Source organism: Petaurus breviceps, unplaced genomic scaffold, assembly GCF_028583685.1.
Source record: "Petaurus breviceps papuanus isolate PSGF00001 unplaced genomic scaffold, PetGlider_PUasm1.0 189, whole genome shotgun sequence".
Classification (NCBI taxonomy): domain Eukaryota; kingdom Metazoa; phylum Chordata; class Mammalia; order Diprotodontia; family Petauridae; genus Petaurus; species Petaurus breviceps.
In genome coordinates this window covers 24,409,191-24,431,977 of record NW_027185809.1, presented here as the reverse complement: position 1 = coordinate 24,431,977, position 22,787 = coordinate 24,409,191, and the positions used below count along the sequence as shown (strand labels likewise).

General features: G+C 37.5%; 1 protein-coding gene across 1 annotated transcript in view; it reads right to left on the bottom strand.

Annotated features, from left to right (window-relative positions):
• Window positions 1–22,787, bottom strand: part of CCDC175 (coiled-coil domain containing 175) — a 118,057-nt gene that overhangs the window by 57,561 nt on the left and 37,709 nt on the right. The window contains exon 9 of the mRNA XM_069091733.1: window positions 2,650–2,731. Coding sequence (XP_068947834.1) covers window positions 2,650–2,731 — 82 coding nt within the window. The remainder of the gene's footprint in view (window positions 1–2,649; window positions 2,732–22,787) is intronic.

The following is a 22,787-nucleotide window of genomic DNA, read 5'->3' as shown; positions in this document are numbered from 1 at the left end:
TCTTTCTTTCTTTCTTTCTTTCTTTCTTTCTTTCTTTCTTTCTTTCTCTCTCTCTGCCTCTCTGTCTCTCTCCCTGTCTCCCTCCCTCTCCTCTCTTAAATAATAGGTGCTATATAAGTGCTTAGTCTTTTCCTCTCTTTTTATCTCCAGTACTTATCGCAGTGCCTGGAACACAAGCAGCACTTAATAAATGGTTGTTGACATGACCGTAGTGTAAGCATTGACCCAGAAAAGAAAGAAGCTCTCTTGACTTCACTAAGTCTAAATTAACTTTGAGACTTCAGGATATTTCTAGTATTATTTTCACAAATGAGCAATTATACCACTACTGCTATATCACTGAGTCAGCTATTATAACCATATACGATTGAAGAGGCACAGCAGTAGTGTCAAGAAATGCAGGGCTGACTTAACTTACCCCCCACCCCCACCCCAAACCCTCTGAAGACAGAGGAAAGAGCAGATATGAAGCAAGATTTCAAAGACTTGGTCAAATGTTTCACAGATGCACTAGCTTTGGTTTATACATCCCCAAATAATCACTTTAAGGTTTATAGCACTTTGGAAGTCATTATTTCTTTTGATACTTACAACCACCTTCTCAGGGAGATGTTCCAGGTATTATTATCTTTGTTGTACAGTGGAGGGAATTGAAGCATGAAAGGTTAAAGCAACTTGCCTATGACTAAGGATTAGAGGTGGAATTCAAACAAGATCATCCTGCCTTCAAATCTAGCTCCCTTTTCACATCTGTGCACTACCTCTTCAAAGTTCTTGCCTTGAAACAACCCTCTAATCCAAACATTATAAATATTATTGTCTTCATTTTATAGAAGAAGAATGTGAGATGGAAAGGCAAATGACTTGTTCAGGGTCACAAAGCTAATAAATATCATAGCTATTACTTGATCCCAAGTTTGCTGACTATAAGAGAACTTTTTTCACTAAATGGCTTTGTCTCTCTAGCCTGGCCAACAGTGGGCAGGGAACTGATTACACTTCTTGATCTGTACCATTCTGAACACTGTTTGGAACAGATTAAATCATGGGGGAGCCTGTCTTTAATATGAGTATTTAGGCTCCCTGTTCTTGTACTCTTTGATTCATTGAATTCCTCTTCCAAATACCCCCAAAACAATTTTATTTATGTCTCATTTTGGGATGTCCCTAGAAAGGGAGGAGTAAAAAAGGTGCTCAACTTACAATATAAATCAGGTGTGGGTTAGGTAATTTATTACTACACACAAAAGGAATGCTAAACGTAGGACACTCACAAGAGTACACTTGACCAAAACAAAGTTTTAAAAGGATTCAGTGACATAATTTATAACTACTCTTACAATATTTTAGGAAATTGATATCTAAACCTCATCAGCACAAAAAGCAGCTTTTCAAGACTGCTTAATTAGGCATTTTATATTTTACAACTCCCAGTACATATTTGCTGTTAAAACTTGTCTTGGGCAAAGGACTTCTCAGTATCTCTCTTTTTTTTTTTTTTTGTATAGAAGCTTCCTCTGTTGCCAGCTTCAGCCAATGCTGCAGCTAGTTACTTCTCTTATAGGACCCAGAACCTATGGACCTCTCAAACTCATGAGGTAACCTCCAGTCTTGAGCATGTCTTTATCTTGTTACTCATTCTTCTAAAATCAGAAAATAACAGCAACCTACAAATGAGACAGCTCAAGTTCAGGCTTGTCTCAGCAGGATATATGTTTTAGAAACTATGTGCGTACCACTGCATGAAGACTGGTAAGAAGGGTCTCAATGTAAGTCAAACTTCCTCCTACCTGGCTCTAGTGAGAGTCCTGACCCGATGGAAAGGAGAAGAGAGATGGAGAAGCAAGAGGAGAAGGGCAAGTCAAGCTGTGCATCTACTGAATTATCAGGTCCTCTGGCTCAAGTATCAGAAGAGAAGCTCTTCATCATCTCATAGGGCAAGTCCCTCAGCCTTGTATTACTATGGCCAGAAGCAAGTCCCCCAAAGTTTCCATGTGGCTACTTGGAACCAGGAATAGTAACTCTGAGCAAGTTCCATAGGGAGTGGGGGGTGAATATCATTTCTACTATATCTCTATTACATTTTCTTAACAGATATTTTTTAAAAATCCCTAAGTCTTTCTCCTCTTTCCAGGGGGTAGGAGTAGGATGGAGAGAATAGAGGTATTTCTTGCCTTGCTCCAAGAACCTCAGTTGACTGTGGAATGGATTTCCATGGCACCCTTGGTATACTCAGCAGGGAAAGAATCATTTAGAGCTAAGTTGAAAATTTCTTTCCTCTTTGTTTCTGAAGCATACAAATTGAAATTAATCTAGCCACATGGAAATTTCTCAATCAAATATAATTTATTCTCACATATGGAGAGTTTCCACTCTTTTATATTTAACATGCTTTGGGGGAGAATAAGATTTCGATTGCTCATTCCTTTTTTAATTACCAAATTAAATTTTAATTTATTAAATTTATTTAAATATTTATTTAAATTTAAAATATTTAAATTAAATCTCAATTATCAAAAATTGAAGTCTCCCTTATTTTAAGGTATGACAAATATATGCATTAATTTTGTACAATTTTTATATCCTTCATTGTTAAATGTTTAAAAATAAAATCAGTTCCCTAAAGAAACATGATGTTGATCTTCTCACCTGTCTTATTTTTCTAAGAATATCTGCTTGGTTTACTTTAGATGTTTGTATCAATTGTTGAAGGGAAGCTTCATATTCGAGCCTAAAAATAAAAGAGGACAAAATATATTAACAATACAACAAAATATTTTAAAGGAGAATATGCACATGTGTGCACACACATATATGACATCACAAACCATTTATTTATATTCCCAGTAAACAAAGATCAAGAATAGGTAATGTGTATCAACCTCAAGTATTTTTTAGCTGTCTGTTGAATATTGGCATCAACAAATACGTATGAATTAAGTGGATATATGGATGCCAACAGTGGTAGCCATTGTCATGACCTACACAAGATCTAAATAAAAGAATAATTTATAATAAATCACAGGGTTCTACAAATGCTTGCATTCAGAAATGACATTATGTTAATTACGACTAGCCCAGGAATGTTGGAAATTCATCCCACTGAAATTCAGAGTAATAGGAGATTGACCTATCCATTCACACTGGAAAAATAAAGTGAATGAAAAAGGAATATTGTCAAAATTATGATATGAGGTTTCTGGTTAAGCAACTTTTGGTCCATCAATATGCATATACTGGACAAATGTTGCACAGTCTAGGCTTGAAATTAAATGAGAAGAAAAGACTGACCTGAATTGCAATTGGGAGATGATATAATATTTTCACCATTTCCACATTGTATATAGCTTCAAAGGTCCATGTTTCTTACAATAATATTCTTCTGGTGAGACTATATGCTTATAAATCACATAATGCCACAATTCAAGGAATTAAAGTGACAAATTATGCGCAGGGTTATAAACATATCTATTTATTACACAGGGTATAATATATAGGGTATATTATACAATTATACAGGGTATAAGAAGGCTACGTGTTCCCAAGAAAAGCATAAAAATATTATAAAAATTCTCATAAGCAGAAAAAAGAGACAAATTGGTCACTCTAATGGTAATGATAGCAAAATGGCACATTGGGGCAACTGAGGTAGCAAAAGAACAATTTTTTTATATACATATGTATATACATGTATATTTGCCAAAGTCCTATGCTAGGTGTCCCAAATGCAAAAGGAACAATGACAAAGCTTCTACCTTCAAAGAGTTTATATTTTACTGTGTTCATCTATATAATGCAGGCAATTAGGTGACTCAGTGGATAGAGTTCTGGGTCTGGAGTCAGGAAGACCTGAGTTCAAATCTGGACTCAAATATTTATCAGCTAGGCAAGTCACTTAACCTCTGTTTGCCTCAATTTCCTCATCTGTAGAATGAGCTGGAAAAGGAAATGTTAAACCACTCTAGTATCTTTGCCAAGAAAACCCCAAATAGGGTCTGGAAGAGTCAGATACTGAAATGACTAAACAACAATTTCTAAAATGTACACAGATAAGTAATCACAATGTAATTTAAAGAGGAAGCGACCACTTAAAATCGAGGAGATTAGGGAAGTCTTCACCTGCCCTCAGCATGGAAGGAAGATAAGAGGGCACTGTATTCCTGGCTTGGGGTTGGGAAAGTTTGCCTAGTGGAGAATGCATAATGCCAAGAAGTAGCTTAAGTGTGAAGAACCTTTAGAATTCTCCAATTTTGGATTGAGTGAATGAAGCAGAGTAATGTGGAGTCTGAAAAGAGAAGTTGGAGCCAGACTGAGGGCCATAGCTACTCTAGATTGAGGAGGTTGTATTTTACAGTTTATCCTAAGGGCCATCTATAGTTTTTGCGTGTGTGTGTGTGTGTGTGTGTGTGTGTGTGTGTGTGTGTGTGTGTGTGTGTGTGAGAGAGAGAGAGAGAGAGAGAGAGAGAGAGAGAGAGAGAGAGAGAGAGAGAGAGAGAGGATTTATACTGTAAGATTATTTTGGCTTCTCTGAAGAAGATGGATGGAAAGATGGAAAGACTAGAGTCAAGGGAACTAGTTAAGAGAGCACCTACAATAGTCCAGGCAGGGAGTTTATGTGGGACTAAAATAATAAACTCTCTATGGGAGTAAAGGGAACAAGTAAGAGAGATGTGGAAATAGACTCAAAAGGATTTGGCAATTGATTGGATATGGGATCAAGAGAAAGAGGGACATGGATGATTCCAAGATCATGGCCCTGGGTGACAGGGAAGATAAAGAGGAGGTAACTGAACTTCCTTTTCTCATTTCTTCCTCACTTTAAATTTTAAATAAAATCCCTTTAAATTGGGATTCCAGCGTATTACCAAAATGGTTCTCTAAGACTACTCTAAGCAATTTCTAAATTGCTAAATCCAATGGTCTTTTCTCAGGCTTTCCTTTCACCCTTTCCCCCTGGATGTTCCTGACATTCCTCCTTCCTGGTTCTTCTCCTACTTGTCTGCTCCTTTTCAATCTTCTTTACTGAATTATCACTCATATCTTGACTGCTAGTTATGGTGCCTGGGTATATTCCAGGGTTCAGCCCTGGGCACACTTGTATTTTCCCTTCATACTCTCTAATTTGGTGGCCTTACCAATTCCCATGGGTTCAATTAGCATCTTTATGCCAAAAGTTTCAAAAATCCACATACCCACATTTATATATGTCTCTAAGGATTGCAAAGAATTTTCCTCACAACTTTCTAAGGTAGGTAATAGAAGTTTTATTATCATCACTTTTCAGATGAGTAAGCCAAACTTCAAGGAGATTAAGGAGTTTGCTTATGGACATAAGACTAGAAAATTTCTGAGATAGATTCAAACTGAGGGCACATGCCTTTAAGTTAAAAACTATTACTACTACATGAATTTAGGTGGATTTGGAATATCGACCTTGATGGAGGTCTTTAATAGGGTACTACAGGGATCTATTTATCTTTGACTATTTTGTTCAACATATTTATCAATGATGTCGATGAAGGCATAACTGACATAGGCATCAGATTTCAGATGAAGCAATATTTGGAGCAAAAATTAGATTATTAAATGACAGAACTGAGATGCAAAAAAAATCAGAATATGATGTAACAGGGACAAAATATAAGATTATTTTAGGGAGCATTTTAGTAGTTTCACCATTTCTTTACCATGCCTTCTTATCTTGAGCAATTCTTGTTTGTGTCCCAAAAATCTTTAATTAAGGATTTACCTAAAATCTTGAAGACCTTCCTCTTTTTAGACAATAACTGGGCTACTTGGGCCGGCATGTCTCTTAATTCTCTGTTCATATCCTTTTCAGTCACACATATTCTCAATAAAATATTTTATATTGCTTCTCTCATGCAAATAATTGTTGGAAGCATGTTGTCACCTACTAATGTACACTATATGAGTTTCTTTTACCCTATTATTTGTAATTTTTAATCTTTCTAGAGATCATGGTCTTCCATGAGCCAAAGCCACAAAGCTTTACCAGGAGAACACATGTATCAAAGATAAGGACTTTTACAGAAGAAATCTATTTGGGATCATTAACATTAAGGCATAGCTTCTTAAATGTTTCTATCTTTATCCTCCTCAGTTTCAGACCAAACTCATTTTTTATCTACAGTGTTTATCTACAATTGTTCATCTACAGCATTTAGCACAGTTTCTATCACACAGAAGGTGTTTAATAAAATTTGATTATTGACTTAGAGGTACATATTAAGAGAAATGATTATTTTTCATATTAATCTTTTCCTATTTCCTCATCCAGAACCCAGCTCCTATAAGTTATTCAGCCAGCCTCTGAAGAATGTTGTTTATGGATGAGATTGCTCAGATCCTCTGGTTACATGATTATCTTTCTTGAATGGCTCCTTCCTTACCCCCAAGGAGAAGACCTTACAAACATAATCCAATCTAGAGGAGTTCTTGCCCTTAGGAAATAAGCCCCTGTCCTTGGAACTTTCAGTTAGAGTTTAGTATGACCCCGTTTATGAAAGAGAGAACCAACCAGAGTGGTCTGGGTAGAGATAGATTCTTTTGTCCATGTTGCTGGAGCTGACTGAGTTTCATGATCAGGTCATGTTCTCAGCAGGAGGTGCTGAAGACTTATTGCCCACCTCCTTGTTAATATGTCTACTCTCTCATTGTTTGTTAACCAATCAGAGATTTCCACCCTCAGGAACACCCCCTTTTCCAAAGGCTTTTAGGCATTTAATATTCTGGGAGCATGGAAAGGCTTTGGTTTCTAAGAGAACCATTGAACTCAATTTATTGATTATTAATTAATTACCCAGACACTATGTCTCTTGGACTTTTCATTCATCTCAGTATTGATGGACTAATTTTAGAGGTTACTTATATAGCCTCATGGTATCATTTTGTTTCCAAGTGTGGATAGTTATATCACAACATAGTCCTACTCTGATACCTCCTTGTGGAAGGAAGGAGTTCCTGGATCCTCAAAGGCTATGCTACCAGAATGCTAAACCTGGAAGTTTCTATCACACTGGAAAGACTTCAAGTTTCCGAAGACAAGTCTGTCTCAGAACAGAGATGCACCATTCCCAGTAGATTGGTACTGAATTGGTAATGAATTCTTTGATCATGGTAATTCATGAAGTTCCATGCAAAGGAAAGGACAAAATGCTCTCAGTCTCTTTCACATTTGTAAATATGATACAGAATAGCGGAAAGTTGGTCAGAGGACACTAATAATCACATAATGTTTAGACAGTCTATAAACAATATCTTTATAATTAATACCTTAGTGTCATATATCTTTCTAATGACTAATAAAATAGACCATATACTGGATGAACTGAATTAATATGAATCTTTTTTCTAAGTTTCTTGGTATACTTTTGATTTACAACACTTCTATTTACAAATATAGCCCTCTCTACCCTCCTCAGAGTCATCTTTTATAATGAAGAATAAAGAGTGGGGAAAGCAGTTCAACAAAATTAACACATCAGCTAAATCTAAGAGTATATGCAGTAGTGTTGTGGTCAAAGTTGGAGGGGGTGCTAACTGCCAATGGAATTGGCAAGTTTATTGCCAATTCTACTAACCCTGCTTTGTGATGGGTGGTGTCAAAGCTCCTTACCAGGTGTCAAATAGCTGACATGGTGGAAGCTCTAATCCTCATGAGTTTTAGTTCACAATGACTCCTCAGTCAATTCAGTAGTGTGTAACTCCCAGAACTCCCCCAGAGTTTTGGCTCTGGCACCAGTAGGCCTGTCGTAATGGAAGTTTGAGTCAAACATTGAGTTGGAACTGTGGTATTACACTCCTTTGCTCATTAGAAGGAAGACTCACACTGTCCATTTCCTAGGATTTATGAGTCCAGAGGAGTCCTATGCATGCATGCATGGAGGACGTCAGGGTCTGCAAGAGCAGCAGGCTCATAGTACCACTTAAAATCAAATGATTAATAATAAATGCATTAAAATTGATCCTAAGAGTAAATGCTGCACAAAATACCCAAGTATGTATGTTCACTTCTATTGAGAGCCACCTCCATTGTGACAGAGTCATATGAGGAGAGCTCACTGATAGACCTGAAAAGGAGACCAAGTTTCAACAAAGTTTGGGGGTTTAGAACTGAGTTGTAACTGCAAATCCACAAAACCACACACTCCTTGACAACAAATTTGAGTTGTCTCTAGTTATTGAAATAAGCTGAGTAATTGAGAATCACTGAATTTCCAGTCACTTTAGTGAAAATGGTATTTTGCATTTCTGCCCTCCACTGAGGCAAATACAGACTTCTAAGATGAGTGTGGGACTCTCCTGTGAGTGGCTATTAATACCTGGTTATTAAACAAAGGTGAATATAGAAAATAGTGGAAAATAAATATTGAAAAATATCATTCAGGAAAAAGGCTAACAGTATACTATGTAAGTCTTGTGTCTACATGTTATGGATGCTTTTTTTTTGAGAAGAGGGTCTGGAGGCACTATTTATATCAAGCACAAAATAACATTACAAAAATAAAGTCAATAATATTTGTGTTGATAGGGTAACAGATTTGGAGAGTAGAAGGTCTGGTTTGAAATCTTACATCACAAAATTAAGAGCTATGTGACTCTGGGTAACTCACAAGTTATTTGTCTTAATTTCCTCATCTATAAAAGAGGTTGTAGGACTTGATAGGTTCTAATCTATGATTTTACTAATTGGTTTTTGGGTGAATTATTTCCAAAACAGTTGTAAAAATAAGATGATTTAACTATTGAGGCTTTGCCACAGGAGAGGAGCCTAATGGCTTTCAAAACTTCTTCAGCTGGAAGTTCAGTTAGAGAGGGATTGACTTCAACCTGGGGTAAATGGTCAATGGCTTCAGCATTGGCTGATATCAATCTGTTGCAAACACTGTATCTAGGATCATGTCTTTATCACTTGTCAGTGTGGCTCCATTAGCCCTGAATAGTTTAGATGCATTATAGGTCTTTGAACCATAAATAGCCTTCAGGGCATTGTAGGAGTACTCTAGATTGTTACTATTAGTGTAAAAATCTACCTTCTTACTGAGCCAAAAATCCTGTATTTCCTAAGTTTTGCTTGATTTTTGATGGAGTTAAATGCTGTCTTCCTGGAGATGGACAAGCTATCTTGGTTAAATCTATGGAGTTCTCATTTTACATTTAGTAGCTTCTGAATTCACTCATCATCTTCACCCCAATGTTTGGGAGTGTTCTGGCCCAGACGAGTAAAGGTAGTGCCAAAACTCTGAAAGTTGCCTCCTCCTTTTCTGCTTTACTGGTGCCAACCATGTGTTGGCTCAACTTTACCCCAAAGTCAGCAACAAACTGTTTATACATGGAGAAATGCTCGAATCTGTTGAACTTGAGTCTTTTGAGAGCTCTCTGGTCTTGGTGATACTGCTTTTGTTGAATGCAAATATTTGGCTTGGAGAGGATAAGTCTATGATTACTCCAGCCACATATCATCTTTGTCACTCTCACATCCTGTCTGTCTCTTCTCCTTATGATGACACAGTCTATTAAATGTCAATGTTTGCTGCAAGGGTGCAATCACAAATTTTTTATTGCATTTAGATGAATGAGGGACAGTGCTGGTGACATGAAGATCATGAGATACACAAGTCTTCAATAGTAAGTGACCATTGCTGTTGCTGTTTCTGACTCCATTCCTCCCAAGGATTCTCTGATAGTCTGTGCCTACTCTGATATTAAAGTCACACAAAATTGCAAGCTTGTCTTCTTTTGGTACACTGATGATAAGTGTCTCCAGATCTTTATAAAATTTTTCTTTAGCTTCATGAGGACCCATCATGGCAGGAGTATATGCACTCATGACAATGGTATGGCACTTTTCTGCAAGTAGCAACCACATTGTCATGAGCCTGTTATCATTTCTTTCTGGAGGCATGTAAGCTTGTTGACTATATTAGATCTGATGGAAAAGTCTATGGCAACTTCATAGCCACCCTCATCAGCAGTCACTCCATGAAAAAAAAAAGTATATTCAGCTCCTACTTCAGTAAGCTGTTCTTCTATTTGCCAGCTTTATTTCACTCAGGGCTGCTATTTAGATTCAGTACCTTCTCTCACAAGAAGAACTGTCTGTCTTTCAGGTCTACTATTCTGGTCGGACCACTATTGGAATGTTATGCTCAGATGTAGGTGCCATTTTAGAATGGATATTGACAAGCTGGTGAGTGTCTTTAAAAGGGCAAGTAATACTAGAAAGGATTAGAATTTATGTCATAAAATCTTCATTTGGAAAAAAAATTAAAAAACTAGAGCTCCTTAGCCTAAAGAAGGGAAGATTCAAAGGAAACCTTGTAGCAGTCTTAACATTTTAGAAAAAAGGGGTTTTAGGGACTTGCGACAAGGTGGATGCAGCACATGATGAGGTGGACTCTGGAGAAAGCTGATCCACCAACCGTAGGGGCGATTCCCAGGCCTATCACTGCAGGACTGGGGATTTGTGGAGTTAGGTAAGAGACAAACATAGGGCCCATGGCAGGGTCAGCAGCTATGCCTGGGACTATCAACCCACAGTCTGGAAATTTAGAAATCACCTACCTGAACTTCCAGGGACCAAGATGGTGTCGTGAACCCAGCTGCTCTAATTCCCCCCTCTGACCCTGAAAATCCAGAAATTATTGCCCCAGAGTAAAATCCTAAATAGTGGGACCAACTAAAGGCTTGGGAGTCCTTGAGGAAGGGCATGGCTAAGGCTGTGCCTCAAAATAGGAAAAAACAGATTGCAAAGACAAAGACTCTAGAATGCTATTATTGTGAGCATGAAGAATCAAATTCAGAAGGAGACAGCATTGACTCTACGCTTACAGCTGAAGTCTCAAAAGGGAATATGAACTGGTCTAAAGCCCAGAAAGTGTTCTTAGAAGAGCTCAGGAAGGACTTTAAAAATAAAATTAGAGAGGTAGAAGATAAACTGACCAATTTTTTTAAAATTATAATGGCAAAAATAGAAAAAACAGTTCAGTGAAGAAAGTAGCTCCTTAAAAGTAAAATGTATGAAATGGAAAAAGAGGTTCAAAATCTAACTGGAGAAAATAAATCCCTAAAAATGAAATCTGAACATATGGAAAAGGAGCTCCAAAAATTGGCTGAGGAAAATAATTCGCTAAAAATTAGAATCAGCCAAATTGAAGCTAATGACTATGACACATCAAGAATCAGTCAAACAAAACCTCAAGAATGAAAAATTAGAAAAAGAAGTAAAATATCTCATTGGAAACATAGCTGACCTGGAGAACAGATCCAGGAGAGACAATCTAAGAATTATTGGTTTACCAGAAACTCATTATGAAAAAAAAGAGCCTGAAAAACATCCTCCAAGAAATTATCAAGAAAATTGCCCTGAGTTCTTAGAACCAGAGGATAAAATAGTTATCAAAGGAATCCACCATACACATCCTGAAAGAGATCCCAAATTGAAAACTTCAAGAAATGTTGTAGCCAGATTCCACAACTACCAAGTCAAGGAGAAAATACTGCAGGCAGCCAGAAAGAAGCAATTCAAATATCATGGAACTACAGTCAGGATTGCACAGAACCTAGTAGCTTCTACACTGAAAGATCAGAGGGACTGGAATATGATATTTCATAGGGCAAAGGAGCTCAACCTACAACCAAGGATCAGCTATCCAGTGAAATTGAGTGTAATCTTTCAGGCAAGGAGATGGTCATTAAATGAAATAAGGGATTTCCAGACCTTCTTGATGAAAAAGCCCGACCTCAATGGAAAATTTGATCTCTAAATATGAGACTCAAGAGATACATAGAAAGGTAAACAGGGAAAACACACACACACACACACACACACACACACACACACAACTTGTTATTTAATAAGAGCAAACTGTTTACATTCCTAGATGGGAAGTTGATACCTGTTAATATTGAGAATTATATACTTATTGTGACATTTAAAAAGGATATAGATAAATAGAGGGTGTGGGTAGAAATTAACTAAAATCATGATAAAAAACCTTATTAAGGAGTGCAAAGGGACCGTAAAGGGAGAAGAGGAAAGGAAGAAGACAAAAGGGTAAATTATGCCACACAAAGAGGCATAAAAACATATTATGGTAGAGGGGAAGAAGAAAGGGAGATGAACATTATAAAAACTTTGCCCTCTTTGGTCCTGGTGTAAGGAAGGAATAACACAATCAGTTAAATATAGGACTCCATTGAGAAGAGACATAAAACCTATCATAATAGAGGGAAAAAGGGGAGGGAGAGGAGCATTGCATGAGATCGATTCTTGTCAACCTTGGGTCAAGGAAGAAATAACATACTACATTAAGCATAAAAATCTATACCCTATAGGCAGCAGGAGGGGGGAAGGGCTAAGAAAAGGAAGGGGTGAATAAAAGGGAGGGAAGAAGTAGTAGTGGGAAGGGTAGAAAAAGGGAGCAGGGCTAATAAGGAGGGAATCCTGAGGGAGGTAGTGGTCAAAAGGAAAACTCTTATTTTTTAGTTTCCTTTTTAAAAAAATTTTGGTCTTTATTAATTTGTTTGTTTACTTTTAGTTCACAGTTCCACAGTTCTTTGAGTTTCACATTTTCTCTCCCTCCCTCTTCTTCCCCTCTCCCCCCATGATGACATACAATCAAGTATAGGATCTGCAAACACTTTCACATTAGACATTAGTCAGGTTATAAAGAAGGATTGTATCAGATGGAATGAACAATGGGAAAGAGGAAACAAAACCAAACAAGAAAAAGAAAAAGATCAGGTAGTTTGCTTCAATCTGGATTCAAACTCAGTTCTTTCTAGTTCTTTCCCTGATATAGACATCTCTCTCCATCATGATTCTTTAGGTGTTGACATATAACCCTGCATTGCTGAGAAGAGTCCAGTCTATCAAAGTTGGTCATCAAACATATGTTGTGTCTGTAATTGTGTACAAATTTCTCCTGGTTATACTCTTCTCACTCAGCATCAGTTTGTATAAGCCTCTCCAGGTAAATATGAAGTCCATCTGCTCCTCATTTCTTATAGCACAATAGTATTTCATTCCATTCATATACCACAACTTGTTCAGCCATTCCCCAATTGATGGGCACCCCCTTAATTTCCAATTCTTTGACACCACAAAAAGAGCTGCTATAAATATTTTTGCACATATGGGTCTTCTTCCCACTTCTATGATCTCTTTGGGATACAACCTTAGAAGTGGTATTGCTGGGTCAAAGGGTATGAAATTATTTATAGCCCTTTGGGCATAATTCCAGATTGCTCTCCAGAATGGTTGGATCAGTTCACAACTCCAACAGCAATGCATTAGTGTTCCAATTTTTCCAAATCCTCTCCAGTATTTGTCATTTTCCTGTTTTGTCATCTTAGCCAATCTGACTGGTGAGATGTGGTGTCACAGAGTTGTTTTGATTTGCATTTCTCTAATCAGTAATGATTTAGAGCATTTTTTTCCACATGTTTATAGATATCTTTAATTTCTTCCTCTGAAAACTGCCTGTTCATATCCTTTGACCATTTATCAATTGGGGAATGACTTGTATTCTTATAGATTTGACTCAATTCTCTGTATAGTTTAGAAATGAGTCCTTTATCAGAGACATAGGTTGTAAAAATTCTTTCTCAATTTCCCACTTCCCTCTTAATCTTGGTTACATTGGCTTTGTTTGTACAGAAGCATTTCAATTTAATGAAATCAAAATTATCCATTTTGCATTTTATAACACTCTTTAATTCTTGTTTGGTTATAAAGTCTTTCCCTCTCCACAAATCTGACAGGTAAACCATTCCTTGCTTTCTGAGATTCCTAACAGTATCAGTATATTTATACCTAGATCATGCACCCATTTAGACTTGATTTTGGTATATGGTGTTAGATAATGGTCTATGCCCAGGTTCTGCCATACTATATTCCAGTTTTCCCAGCAGTTTTTGTCAAATAGTGAGTTCTTATCCCCAAAATTGCGGTCTTTGGGTTTATCAAATAATAGATTACTATAGTCATTGACTGCTGAGTCTCGTGTGCCCAATCTATTCCATTGATTCACTACTCTATTCCTCAACCAGCACCAGATAGTTTTGATGACTGCTGCTTTTTAATACAGATTGAAATCTGGTATAGCTAGTCCACCTTCCCTAGCATTACTTTTCATTAATTCCCTTGATATTCTGGACCATTTGTTCTTCCAAATGAGTTTTCTTACTATTTTTTCTAGCTCTATAGTTATTTGGTAAATGGACTGGTATGGCACTAAATATATAATTTAATTTAGGTAAAATTATAATTTTTATTGCATTAGCTTGACCCAGACATGAGCAATTGATGTTTTTCCAATTAGTTAGATCTGACTTTATTTGTGTGAAAAGTGTTTTGTAGTTGTGATCATATAGGTCCTGGGTTTGTTTTGGCAGGTAGATTCCCAAATATATTATAATGTCTACAGTAACTTTAAATGGGATTTCTCTTGCTATCTCTTGCTGTTGAATTTCATTAGAAATATAAAGGAATGCCGAGGATATGTGTGGGTTTATTTTATATCCAGCAACTTTGCCAAATTTATTTATTGTCTCAAGTAGTTTTTTAGTTGATTCTCTAGGATTCTCTAAGTATATCATCATATCATCTGCAAAGAGTGATAGCTTGATCTCTTCTTTGCCTAATTTGATTTCTTTGATTCCATTTTCTTCTTTAATTGCTACTGCTAACATTTCTACCACCAGATTGAATAAGAGGGGTGATGGTGGAGAGACTTGTTTTACCCCTGATCTTATTGGAAATGCTTCTAGCTTATCCGCATTACATATAATACTTGCTGATGGCTTTAAATAGATGTGACCTATTATTTTAAGGAAGGCTCCATTTATTCCTATGCTTTCTAGTGTTTTTTAATAGGAATGGATGTTGTATTTTGTCAAAAGCCTTTTCTGCATCTATTGAGACAATCGTGTGGTTTCTGCTAGTTTTATTGTTTATATGATCAATTATACTAATGTTTTTCTTAATATTGAACCATCCTTGCATTCCTGGAATGAATGGAATGAATCTTACCTGATCAAATTGTATTATTCTTGTGTTAAGTTGCTGTAGTCTTTTTGCTAATATCTTATTTAAAATTTTTGCATCTATATTCATGAGGGAACTTAGTCTATAATTTTCTTTCTATGTTTTATCTCTTCCTGATTTAAGTATCAGTACTATATTTGTGTCATAAAAAGAATTTGGTAGGACTCCATCTTCACTAATTTTCCCAAATAGTTTGTACAGTATTGGAATAAATTGTTCTTTAAATGTTTGACAGAATTTGCTGGTAAATCCATCTTTCTCTGGAGATTTTTTTCTAGGGAATTCACTGATGGCTTGTTCAATTTCTTTTTCTGAGATGGGGTTAAGTAATTTACTTCCTCTTCAGTTAATCTGAGCAACTTATATCTGTTTTATGGGAGAGTTCATCCCATTCACATTCACAGTAATGATTACTATCTGTCTCTTTCCCTCCATCCTATTCCCTCCCTTGCTTATGTTTTTTTTTTCTTCCTTTTCCCTTCCCCTCCTTAAAGATTTTCCTTTTGACCACCACCTCCCTCAGTGTTCCCTCCCAGTAACCCCCCTTCTTTACCTACCCTCTCCCCTTACTATTTCCCTCCCCTCTAATTCCCCCCTTTTTAGCTCTCCCTTACCCTCCTACTGCTTATAGGACACAATAGATTTGTATACTTATCAGTGTATGTTATTCCCCCTTTGACCCCAAACCGATGAGAGTAAATTTCATACACTGCTCCTCTCGTGCCCTCCTTTCCCTCTATTTAATGAGTTTTTGTGTCTTTTCACATTAGAATCTTAAACTTAACTGATTATGTTGATCCCTCTTTGAACAAGAACCAGTGAGAAAAATGTTCAAATTATGTCCGTCTTTCCTTCCCCTCTACTATAGTGTGTTTTTATGCCTCTTTATATGACATAATTTACCTTTTTCTGTCTTACCCTTTCCTTTTATCGCATTACAATCCCTTTGACCCCCTTAATAAGGTTTTTTTCAATCATCAGATTAGTTCATTTATCCCTACACCCTCTATCTATGTATAACCCTTTTAAAGGTCATGATAATCACATAAATTTTGATATTGACAATTATCAGCTTATCATATAGGAATGTATACATTTTGCTTTTATTGCACCCCAAGTTATGTGCATGTGTGCATGAGTGTGCATGTATGCATGTGTGTATCTGTGAGTGTGTGTTTTCTTTATTTACCTTTTTTATGTCTTTCTTGAGTCTTGTAATTGGAGATCAGATTTTCCATTGAGCTTGGGCTTTTTCATCAGGAAAATCTGGAAGTCCTTTATTTCATTAAATGACCATCTCCTTACCTGAAAGATTATGCTCAGTTTTGCCAGGTACTTAATCCTTGGTTACAGTCCTAGCTCTTTTGCCTTACAAAATATCAAATTCCAATCCCTCCAATCTTTTTTTTTAGAGCAATCAGGGTTAAGTAACTTGCTCAAGGTTACACAGCCAGTTACTTCTGGGTATGGTGCTGAGTATCTGAGCCCAGATTTGATCCCCAGGTCGTCCCGAAGCTGGAGCCGGTTCCCTTACTCTCTGAGCCACCTGGCTGCCCCTAAGCAATTGGGGTTAAGTAACTTGCTCAAGATTACATGGCCAGGTGTTTCTGGGTGGGTGCTAAGTGTCTGAGCCCAGGATTTGATCCCCAGGTGATCCTGACACTGGAGCCACTGCTCTTACTCGCTGTGCTACCTGGCCGCCCCCCTCCAATCTTTTAATGTAGAAGCTGCTAGGTCTTGTGTAATCCTCACTGTAGTACCATGATATTTGAATTGTTTCTTTTTGGCTGCCTGCAATATTTTCTCCTTAATCTTGTAATTCTGCAATTTGGCTACTATATTTCTTGGAGTTTTCAATTTGGGATCTCTTTCAGGAGGAAACTGGTGAATTCTTTTGATAACTATTTTACCTTCTGATTCTAGGACTTTAGGACAGTTTTATTTGACAATCTCTTGGAGGAAGTTGTCCAGGCTGCTTTTTTCATCATGGCTTTTTGGTAGACCAATAATTCTTAAGTTATCACTCCTGGATCTGTTCTACAGGTCAGTTGTTTTTCCAGTGAGATATTTTACACTTTCTTCCAATTTTTTAATCTTCATGTTTTGTTTCATTGACTCTTGGTGCGTCATAGAGTCCTGATCCTTGATTTGAATGATTCTAATTTTTAGTGAATTGTTCTCTTCAATTAGTTTTTGAAGGTCCTTTTTTTAGGAAGGTATTTTCTCCAATTAGTTCACTAATTTTTTTTAAGGATTTGTTTTCTTCAGTGAGACTTTTTTCCAATTTGGTCACTGTAGATTTAAATTTCTTCTACTTCCCTAATTTGGCTTTTAAAATCTTTCTTCAGCTTCTCCAAGAATGCTTTTTGGGCTTGAGACCAGTTCATATTTCCATCTGTGGTCTCAGGTGTGGACACAGAGTCCATGCTGTTTCCTGAAAGTGACTCTTCTTGTTCAGAATAATAGGATTTTTTGTCTTTGGTCTCACCTTTGCAAGTTGCTTTTGGCCCATTGAAATTGCCTGTTTCCTATCCTTTAAAGTGTATTTTTGCTCCTGGAATACAGAGGGCTCTGACCCAAGGTTCTTAGGCTGGGAGCTAGGTGCCTGGTTGTTGGCTTTGTGTGCTGTAGCCTCTGGGTGTCTAGATTGAGGCCAATGCCAGGATTCTCAGTGTTTCCCCTGAGTTACCCTGAGGCTTACAGAGTAATCTGTAGGGGAGGGGTGGTCTGGCTACTTCAGATTTCTGCCTCTATGTCCCTGGGCTACAACTCAGGCAGGCTTTTGCTAGTCAGGTGAGGTGGGGCTTATTGGGACCCCTCCTGCTCTTCTCTACAGACTCCTTACTGCCTCAGTTACACCCTTTCTCCATGACTCCTAAGCCTGAGGATATTTCTGCTATTTCAGGGTTTTACTCTGGGTGGGGCATTTATCTCTGGGTTTTCTTGGTCAGGGAGGGGGATTCAGAGCAGCCAGAGTTTACTTTGCCATCCTGGTCCCTGGAAAATCAGGCAGGTCATTTTTAAACTTCCAGGCTGGGGGCTGATAGCCCCAGGAGAAGCTGCTGTCTCTGCTACAGGTCGTCAGCTTTCTCTTATCTAGCTCTGACTGATCCTCCCATCCCATGATAAGATGCTGGTGAGACATCTGTGAATTGCCTTTGTGGTGGGTGGGTCTTCTGGTGGGGCTCCTTCTCTCTTTGCTGTAGCCCACTCTCTAGTCTGAGGTGCTGCAGCCCCAATGTGCTCCATGCTGCCCCTGCCCCGAACCACATGGGCACTTTCCTGGGCTGAATTCTGCCACGTTCTGTCTCCCAGTGGATTCTGACACTCCAAAATTTGTTCAGAATCACTTTTTAAAATTTATTGACAGGATTCACAGAGGAGCTTAGAAAAGTTCCTGCTTGCATTCTGCCATCTTGGCTCCACCTCCCCAAGAAAAACTCTTAAGGAGGGGAAGGGAGAATGGGAAAAATAAAGCTTAAACAGGAGAAGGAATAGCATGGAGGGAAAGACACAGATAGTAATCATAACTGTGAATGTGAATGGGATGAATTGTCCCGTAAAACAGAGATGGATAGCAGAATGGATTAAAAACCATAATCTTACAATATGCTGTTTACAAGAAATACATTTGAAACAGGGGGGATACACACAGGATAAAGGTAAAGGTTGGAGTAAAATATATTATGCTTCAACCAAAGTAAAAAAAAAAAAAAGCAGGGGTAGCAATCCTTTTCTCAGACAAAGCAAAAGCAAAAATAGATCTAATTAAAAGAGATAAGGAAGGAAACTATATCCTGCTAAAAGGCACCATAGAGAATGAAGCAATGTCATTCCTAAACATTTATGCACCAAGAGGCACAGCATCCACATTCCTAGAGGAGAAGTTAAGGGAATTAGAGGAAGAAATAGATAGAAATCTATACTAGTGGGGGACCTCAATCTTCCCCTCTCTGAACTTCATAAATCTTACCTCAAAATAAACAAGAAAGAAACTAAGGAGATCAATTGAATTTTAGAGAAGGTAGATATAGTAGACCTCTGGAGAAAATTGAATGGGGATAAAAAGGAACCTACCTTCTTCTCAGTGGTACATGGCACATGCACAAAAATTGACCATGTACTAGGGCATAAAAACCTCACAATTAAGTGCAGAAAGGCAGAAATATTAAATGCATCCTTCTCAGATCATGATGCAATAAAAATTATATGTAATAATGGGCCATGGATAGATAGACTAAAAACTAATTAGTGTGATAGTAATGGGATAGAAAGATCCCCCTGTATTGGCTTGGTTTTCAAACTGATTGTGTTAAAACCCAGAGTTTGTTAATCCCACCTGTGGGATGGACTTGTTGATGTGAAAAGAGAGTCCTGAACTGGGAGGAGCTGGTCACGTAGATTTGGAGAGACAAGAGAGAGGCAGAAGAACCTTTTGGAAGCAGCACCTCGTGGAGGCAGAGAGAGAGAGACTGAGAAGGATTGCTGAGGGCCACTTTGAATCGCCCTGGACTTTTGAGACCTGCCCCCGGAGCTGCCAAGGACTGAGGAGACATGGCTGTTTTGCTGGTACTTTGTCTGTCTGTTTTGATGTTCTTTTGCCAGATTTGTCCACTGGTGAAAGACAGCCCTGTTGAAGAAGTCCTGGAACCTGGCTGTTGGTTAAGAAGCCCTGAGACTGTCCTGCAGACAGAGAGTGAATACTGTTCACTGGTGAAGGACAGTGCTGTTGTTGCAGGGGTCTGGAGACTGTCCTGCAGACAGAGTGAATACTGTCCACTGGTGAAGGACAGTGCTGTTGTTGCAGGGGTCTGGGAACCTTTCTGTTGGTTCAGAAGCCCTGAAGAAGGCTTCTCTTGTTGTATGTTTACAGAAATCCTGGGAGAGGGTTTTGCTAACGTTTTCAGGGGTTCTAGGACTGTTCTACAGGCAGAGGACGAATTAATGAAGAGACTGGCAATGTATCTTGTGGCCTTGCTAAGCCTTGTCTCCCCAGGAACTAAGATTGCTGAGAACTTGCCTCCTGTCAAGATGAAGAAAAGACCTCCATTTGGGTATTAAGTGCTGTGCTTAAACTTGATGTAACTCTGGGGTAGATTCAATTGTGATCCAGGGGGTGGGGAACTTTTGACCTTTTTTGTGTTCTATGGTTGAGCAAATGAATGTACTTTACTTATGTTTGGAAACTAATCTCCATTTGAGAAGAGGGGCTTTGTGGTGGACTAAATGAAGGTAAAGCCTAGGGGTAAAGTAGTATTTAGAACCAGGACTTTGTAATTGATTGAATGATTGGAAGGTCCTGGGGTGGGGTAGTACTTGGAGATTATTTAATCACATTTAGTAAATGCTGTATTTGGAATGATGTCATGTTTTGATCTTCTCTGTTCTTGGTTGGTCACTGAATAAAATGGAGAGCACCTATGCTGGTATTCTGAACCTTGGGAAGTTGCCTTTCCTTGGTATTACATTACATTAAATGTAATGGGAATGCAAATTTGGAAGATCTTCCCTGCCCCTAGGCTAAAATGCACCTGAAGCCTGGGGTGGGGGAGGCTTGTTTTTCAGTAGATACTTCTTGATTGGCCAGTGAGTCAATAAGGTTGTTACATTCTCTGAGCCGGGAGAAGGCTATATAAGACCTGATGTGTACCTTTGTTTTGGGGACTCACTTTGAGAAGTGTTCTGTGATTTGATCTGAATTCTGGGAAGCTGTTGTTGAGAGTCCCCCGGCTTTGAAAAACCCAGATGTGGAAACCCAGATGTTGACTGGGTATGGATGTAATAGTTGGACAGTTTGGAAAGCTGTCTACTTGATCTGTTAATGTCTTGATAATTCTGTCTGTATATTTTGAAGTTTGGGGTGCTGACCTTTTTCCCCTGAACAAGGTAAATGATATATGTCTGACTGATTAAAGTAAGCTTGTTAACCCATTTTGAGTTGCTTTCCTTTATCAAAGCAGATCCAAGAACCTGTATGGGCAGCAAACCCTGAGGACGCGCTTGGGGTGCTTGCTGCTACAATTGGAAACTAAATAATTTAATCCTCGAGAATGAGTAGGTCAAACAAGAAATTATAGAAATAATTAGTAACTTCATTCAAGAGAATGGCAACAGTGAGACAACATATATCTCTGAATGCATGAATAAAATAGAGATCAATAAATTGGGCATGCAACTGATAAATCCAGAAAAAGAACAAATTGAAAACCCCCAATCAAATACTAAATTAGGAATACTGAGAATCAAAGGAGATATTAATAAAATCGAAACTAAGACAACTATTGAATTAATAAATAAGACTAAGAGATGGTTTTATGAAACAAACAATAAAATTGACAGACCTTTAGTCAATATGATAAAAAAAGGAAGAAGAAAACCAAATTATGAGCATCAAAAATGAAAAGGGTAAATCTAACTCCAATGAAGAGGAAATTAAAACAATAATTAGGAATGATTTTGCCCAATTGTATGCAGATAAATTTGATACTCTTAGTGAAATGGATTAATATTTACAAAAATATTAAAGCTGCCTAGATTGACTGAAGAGGAAATAAAATACTTAAATAACCTGATTTCAGAAAAATAATTTGAACAAGCCATCAATGAATTCCCTAGGAAAAAATCTCCAGGGCCAGATGGATTTACTAGTGAATCCTATCAAACATTTAAAGAACAATTAATTCCAATACTCTACAAACTATTTGGGCAATTTGGAGAAGGAGTCCTACCAAATTCTTTTTGTGACACAAATATGGTACTGATACCTAAGCTGGAAAGAGACAAAATGGAGAAATAAAATTATAGACCAATATCCCTTATGAATATAGATGCAAAAATTTTAAATAAAAGATTAGCAAAAAGACTACAGAAACTTATCAGAAGAATAACATACTTTAGGATTTATTCCAGGAATGCAAGGATGGTTCAAAATTAGGAAAAGTATCAGTATAATCAATCATATCAACAATAAAAATAGTAAAAACCATTTGATTATCTCAATAGATGCAGAAAAGGCTTTTGACAAAATACAACACCCAATCCTATTAAAACACTAGAAAGTATAGGAATAAATGGAATCTTACTTAAAATAATAAGTAGCATGTATCTAAAATCATCAGCAAGGATTATATGTAATGGGGACAAGCTAGAAGCATTTCCAATAAGATCAAGGTGAAACAAGGATGCCCATTTGTAAAGCCACACACAAGCAGTTTTTCAGAGGATTGCTTCTATGAACAGGTTTTCAAGGTTCTGATTCCACAGTATAGTGAACTCTCTATTCAATAACAAATTAGAGCAAAGCATTCACAGAAAATCAAGGTAAAGCATTCATGACGTTACAAATTTATCACAGAAAATCAAAACACAGTATTCACATATCACAACTCAACAACTTATCACTAAAATGGCTACATAGTTTTCACCAAAATGGTCACATAGTTTTGAATAAAGGACAATCATTTAGTTAATCAATCATTTAGTAACTCAATTATTCAATCATAAAGCACAAAAAATCAAAGTCCTCCACCTATGGGGCACACTAAGTTACAAATCAGTCACTACTCAATCATCAGTCACTACTCAGTAACCTCTCAAGGTGTAGTGGAAAATATACAGGTCATTCACTCCTAGGTCACAGTAAATCATAATCTTCTCAGTCAGTACACAGTAGCCAAGTAAAGTCATCTTTCTGCTTGACTCAAGGCTGGCTCTCAGA